The sequence below is a fragment of the Phascolarctos cinereus genome, unplaced genomic scaffold (assembly GCF_003287225.1).
Source record: "Phascolarctos cinereus isolate Bilbo 61053 unplaced genomic scaffold, phaCin_HiC Scaffold_3;HRSCAF=262, whole genome shotgun sequence".
In the NCBI taxonomy this organism is placed as follows: Eukaryota; Metazoa; Chordata; class Mammalia; order Diprotodontia; family Phascolarctidae; genus Phascolarctos; species Phascolarctos cinereus.
The window spans coordinates 173,784,878-173,791,389 of NW_027555736.1; the positions used below are offsets into that span (position 1 = coordinate 173,784,878).

The 6,512-nt window shown below is 40.8% G+C and overlaps 1 protein-coding gene across 1 annotated transcript; it reads left to right on the top strand.

Annotated features, from left to right (window-relative positions):
- The first annotated feature begins 1,027 nt into the window (after window positions 1-1,027).
- On the top strand, window positions 1,028-5,478 carry LOC110205870 (ribonuclease pancreatic-like). Its single transcript, XM_020982820.2, has 2 exons — window positions 1,028-1,311; window positions 4,855-5,478. Exon 2 carries the CDS (start codon window positions 4,865-4,867, stop codon window positions 5,339-5,341), a length of 477 nt encoding a protein of 158 aa, XP_020838479.1. The 5' UTR covers window positions 1,028-1,311; window positions 4,855-4,864; the 3' UTR covers window positions 5,342-5,478.
- The last annotated feature ends 1,034 nt before the right edge of the window (window positions 5,479-6,512 follow it).

A 6,512-nucleotide genomic window follows, 5' to 3' on the forward strand; every position in this document is an offset into this window, starting at 1 on the left:
TCATGTGACCACTCATGTAGATGGATTATTTTTGGTCCTTTTAGAGAGTTAAGGTATGGGCCTAGGGAGTCAAGCTATAGGTCTATTAACCAACAAGATTCTGTATTTAACTTTGCATCTTATGTGTCATCTGGGTATAAAGCAATATAAAACTAAGGCCCTGGAGATAGAGGGCATCTCAGATCATGAGGAAAATCTGAGGTCCTGTTCATTGATGGGGGTCTAGTCCCTCTAATAAATGGTTATTGGCTTGGAGCTCTGCTTCAGTGCCTTTTACCACATATTGGACAATTTTTAGACAAGATGGAATGAGATCACCTGGGATGAAATCACCTGGACATGTAGAGATTTGCCTTGGCAAGGAGAAAAGCCACCTCTTCATGTAAGACAGGAGTGAAGGAGGAGATGTAGTAGAAGATATCTAAGGGATATAACATGAAGAGTAGAGGAAAAGAGAAAAGACTTGGCAAATGGCCTTAATTTTCTTAGTGAGATAATTTTACAATACTTTTCTCTTGTGGTTTTGTTGAGGGAAGAGAATCAGAGAATCTCAGGATTCACAAGGACTTCAGGAGTTATTTTGTGCATCCCCATCAAGCAATCATCAAACCTTTGCTTGAAGACATCCAATGAAGAGGAGCCCACTACCTCCTGACAAAAGTCCATTTCGCTTTTGGATAGTTTGAATTGTTTTGAAGTTTTTCCTGATACCACACCTAAACGTTATTCTGCACTTTCCAGTCATTACTACTATTTCTGCCTGCTGGAATCAAGCAAAATGTCTCATCCTTTTTTGCCACATAACATACACGTTTCTTGGGGAGCACAGAAGAACCTTTAGAGAGCTGCAGGAGGCATTAGTGGCAGATTAGGGGTAGGAGGGAAGCAGATACCATGCTCATTAGGAAACTATAAGCTCACAGGTGCCAGAAGAGGGCCAACTGGTAAATAATGTATCCCAGTTAGTACCCCTTTTTCCCTCCACAGTTTCAGCAAAAGAAAGGTGTTAAATCTTACTTCTCTCTCCAGGGAAAGTTACACCATGAAATACATGAGATACATATGTGATAGATATGAGCAGGTGATGCTGGAGACAGAGAAAGACAACCAGCCTGGTGGCCAGTCAGCCTCTCACTGGACAACAGAACACAAGGAGCTGGCTAAGCTGGTGATGATGAAACAATTGGATAAAGGGACATGGATTATGTAGGTTAGAGCAGAGGAAGATGAGGGGTCACTTGATAATCACCTTCAAGTCAATGAAAGGATGTGAACAAGAGATGATGACCAACTCATTTCCATCACAGTTAGGTAAATTCAATTCATATTGAAGTTAAACATTTATTAAGCACCTACCATGGGCAAGGCACTGTGCTCTGTACTGGGATATAAAGACAAACTGACACAGATGTCGATATCAAGGAATTTATGATAAAATAGGTGAAGAAGAGAAGACATACAAGAATGTGATACAGAGAAAGTGGAGGGAAGGAGGGGATGGAATGACACTCTATTAAGCATCTACTATGTGTCAGGCACTGTACTAAGTGCTTTACAAATATCTCATTTGATCTCATTTTAATAAAAAGGGAGAGTGTGATACATGCAAAGCAAATGTTCACAAAAAGTACTACGAAAATTTTTAGTTGTAGGGGGTGGAGGCAGGGCCAAGGTTAGCTGGGGTTTCTTGGAGCAGGTTCGACCTGAACTGAGCCTTGAAGGACAAGAATGCTTTCAACAGGCAGAGATGGGGCACAGTAATCCTATTCCAGACAAGGGGAATTGTATGAGCAAAAGGAAGTTGATGAGATGCTAGGTAAGACTAAGCTGAAGGACTGGAATTCCAGCTTCAGTTTGGTTGGAATGTAGAACATGTTGGGGGGAGAGAGAGAGAGAGCAGTATGAGTTAGGACTTTAAAGGAAGGTTGGCATTTGATTGTGAAGGGTTTTGAATGTGAATATAACCCCTGTTTGGCTCCAATATGAGGGTGGGTCTAGGAGATCTCATGGGAAAAGTAATTTAGACCTTCATTAAGCAATTTATAGTTTTGTTTCATTTGGCTAGCCAAGAAGTCCAGAGTGTAATAAAGGCAAACTGAGAGAGATGTGGATGGTGCCAATCCTGTAGTGGGGTGGAAGAAGTGATGTGAAGGTGGCTACTGGGAAAGGGGAACGAACTATTAACATAACCAGTGGTCTGAGATGGAGCTTCTTTTCCCAAGGCTAATGAGATGAGCCAAAACTACAAACTCTGTAATGCTCGGTGGAAATCTAAACTACTCTCCAAAAAGTCCTCAGCACAGCCCTAATGGTCTGAGGGATGGGTGTTGGGATCCTTAAACAGCCTTTACACTAGGATCAAATGCTTACACTTTATTTGGAAGACAATGGAAAGAAATTAAAGGTTTTGGAGTTGTGTGACAGGTGGGAATGGTACATTAAGAAGGTTTCTTGGGCTGGAGTGTGAAGGATGGATTGGGGAAAGGAATGATTGATATAAGAGGTCCAGCTAAGAGGCTATTTCAATAGTCTAAGTAAGAAGCTATGAGAGCATAAACAAAGTGTTGCAGGGAATCTACAATAATGGGTAGATGCAAGTGTTAATTCAGAAGTAGAACTGTCAGGGCTTAACAAATGGAATGTATTTGCAGACAATATGAAGGAATGGGGAAAGTGAGGGAGAGGGAAGAGGCAAAGATGACTCCAAGGTTTTGAGCCTCCTCAGCTAGTGCTATAACAGAAATAGGGAAATTAAAGGAGAGTGCTAGGCTTGTGGGAAGGCAGATGGGAAATTCACTTCGGGGCATATTGGATTTAAAGTGTTGCTGAGTATCCAGGTGAAGATCTCCTTTAGATGCTGGAGATGTGGGACTGAAACCTAGAAGAGAGGTCTGAGCTGGGACAGCGATTTAAGAATCAACAGAGGTAGCAACTGAAGGCTCAGGAGAGGTTGGGATCACCAAAAAAAAAAAAGTGACAGATGAGCAAAAAGACAGAATCTTGGGTGATATTCATGATTGAGAGAATTGAATTAATTTGATAGACAGAAGTTTAGGTTCAGCATAAGAAAGACTCTCCTGATAATGGGTAGTCTGACCCAAAGGAAAGAAGGATTGCAATAGGTCTTAATTCTTCAGTATAGGAGAGAGTCCCATCTTCCTCTTTGCCCCTTATATTATAGAGTTTAGAGAAATAGAGAAGGTAAGGAAGAGTTTCACAGACCAAAAAGACAAGTAAAAAACTTCACCCTAAAAATAATTTTTACTCTGAGAAAATCTAAAAGATTTTTATGTAGAACTGATTCTATAAATCCCAGTTCTTACAACTTGGAGGGGAGTACAGGAGTCAGGTCTTGAACTATGGAGAGTATGTGGCTCTGGGCAAAAGTTGTATTTAAAATCACAAAATCTTAGAGCCAGATAGGACCTTAGAAATCGTCTAGTCAAACCCCATCATTTTACAGATAGGGAAACTGAGGCTTAGGAAGGTTAATCAACTTTTCCAGTGTCATACAATAGCAAGTGTTAGAGCCAGATTCACAACCCTGACTCCTGACTTCTGTCTCATGTTCCCTACCAATCAATGGTAGTGGATGAATTGTGACAATCCTGTCCCTCCCAAGCTATGCTCCTGTGCGTGCACGCGCACACACACACACAAACACATACATGCATACTTCCTCCCCCTTCCCCCAGTAGCATATAGCTGAGTGTGGGCTATCATGCCAACATCTGTATATGAACATGAAAAAACCATAACTAATTATTGAGGATTGCTAACGAGTGAACGAGATTCTTCCCTAGCTCCTCTAGGAGAAATAACACATATCTAGGAAAACAATGAATTAAAGCTGAACTCATATCTGTGATGTGGGGAGTAGGATAGTACAAGAAAGGGAAAATCTGAAAAAGGGAAAAGATATAGGGTTACATTGGAAGAAAATTACATAAACTCAGACCAGGAAAAGAAACAGATTGGAAATAGAGAAAACAGATTTCTCAGAGAATCAGCGAAAGAAGGATTCTGGAGACCAGGAAGTAATTGAATTCAGATAGCTGGACAGAGCAGTCCAGATGAAAGAATCTAAAACCTGTCACCTAATCTGGACAAATAGAAATAGATGCCTTGGCTTCTGCCATAATACATACATGTGTGCATATGTATATAGTATATATGTACATATATAACATACACATATGTGCTTTGTATATATCAAATACACCTATAACATGCATATGTGTGTCTATGCATGCATGTATACATATATGCATATATAGAGAAAATATAGATAGATTTGTATATATAAAATGCTTATAAATTATAAATATAATAGGTATATAACAGTATATTATGATTATAATATATATAAAAAGTGTGATATAGTAAGTTATCATATATATGGAATTACATGCATATATACATGTAATATATGTAGTCAACAACTTTGCAATTACATATGTTCAATCTGGACCCTAGGTGGGATGTGCTGTCTTTCTGACTTATTACCAGGAAGGAAGGTGTGAATGGGGGTATGGGTGAGAATAAAGGCAAGAAGTCTGGCATGATACTCTTCTGCACAGAGGAGGCAGAAAAGAAGGAGGTTCAATGAGGAAGGAGAACAGCTCCCAAGGGGTTAGCAAATAGGCCCTGGTTGGAAAACGGGTAGGTGGATAAGAGGATGTGGGGAGAAGGCATACTGAGTTGGTTTGTGGTAGGTACCCATGGGGGGAGGGGTTAAGAGTTGGGTCAGTGTGAGAAACACAATAGAAGATGTTGAAGTTCTCCCTGGAAAACTCAGTTTCCATTGATACATCCATGTTTTGACCCTCTCTTCTTTCGATTCTTTCCGGTTAGGGATCTAGCCATGACTCTTGAGAAGATCCATCTGCCACTGTCTCTATTGCTGCTGCTGCTTTCATCTCTATTGCAGCCAGGGAGTTGCCAGGTTATTATCTTTGGTAATGAGACCGGTGTGCAAAGGTTCTGGAGGCTTCATGTGGACTATCCAAAGAGCAACATCCCTGGTGGGGAGAGTCAGTATTGCACAGTCATGATTCATAGTCGCCAGATCTTGGATAACGGCAAATGCATACAGGAGAACACTTTCATCCATGCTGTGGCAGGAGACATTTTTGACGTGTGCAAAACCCCAAGAATGAGGCACTGCTATGACGTAACAAAAAACTGTCACCTGAGTGACATTTCCTTCACACAGACCCTATGTGTCCTCCAAGAGTGCAGCCGTTTCCCCAAGTGTACATATGTGGGCTTCCCCAAATTCAACAAGATCTGGTTGGCCTGTGAAGGCATCCCCCCGGCTCCTGTGTACTTAGATCCATAACTCCTACTCGTAGGACTTTGCCTTGGGTATTCCAGAACTTGAGAATAGTCCCTGAGCACCCTTCTGATTTCCAGCTCCAGCTTCAGTTACTACTTAATAATAATAATCCCTTACTTTCCAAAGCACTTTCACATGTATTATTTTACTGGAAACTCAAACTCACCACAATCCTGTGTGGTCAGTTCTCTCTCTCTGTCTCTCTGTCTCTCTCTCTCCTTCCTACCTTTCCTTCTTTCATTCCTTCCTTTCTTCGTCACCCCAGTTCACCAGAAGAACAAGTAAGATCTTGCCCTTGAGTTACTTAAGTAACATTTCCAAACTCTTTTCAAGACTACACTTGTTAGCAACTCCAGGTCCTCTGCCTATTGGGTCCCTTTCAAGTATGGAACATGGGATAAATAAGCATGGATGATCTCAGGCTACTGTGCCCACTAAGAATGTCTGCATGTGTATGTATGTTCCACTGTGTGTGTATGGGTTTGTATGTGTGTTCTGCTCCACAAACTTGTCCGCACATTTGTATCTAGGTGTCTCATTGGTAGCTCAAACTTTACATAACCCAAAACAATTTAATTGTACTCACCTCCCACCCCTATCCAAACCATTTTTTTCCTGACTTGCCTGTTTTTGTCAGTGGCAACCTCTTCAACCTGGTTGCTCATGTTCAAAGCATTGGAGTTATCTTTGACTCTTCTCCATTACTGCCAATGCCTTACTTAGCAAGTCCTGGGAAGTCTATCAACATAACCTCTTTCACATTCTTCTTCTCTTTTCTTTTCCTGCTGCAACTATCCCAGCACAAGCTTTCGTTACCACTTTACCAGATTACTGCAATAGCTTTCCAGACAGTCCTACTGTCTCTGTTTTTTCTCCTTCCATTCCATCCTTCACACTACTGATGTTGAGTTTTTTTTTAAATACAAGTTTTATTGTCCATTGGTCTACAAGCATTTATTAAGCACTTACTATGTTCGAGGCACTGTGCTCAGTTCAGGCAAAAACACTGTGTCTATCCTCGGTGAGCTCACATTCCAATGGTGGAGACAATAGGTTTTGCATTGTACCATATGAGATAAATTTAATGTAAATAGAAGGTAATTATTATTGAGCCCTTTGTTTTTCCATTAGTCGTTTTTGTGTATAGCTCATATTGTCATTTCTAGAATTGAAA

What these genes read in the sequence shown, in the direction of transcription:
- LOC110205870 (XM_020982820.2), top strand. Translation starts at nt 4,865, where the DNA reads ATGACTCTTGAGAAGATCCATCTGCCACTGTCTCTATTGCTGCTGCTG.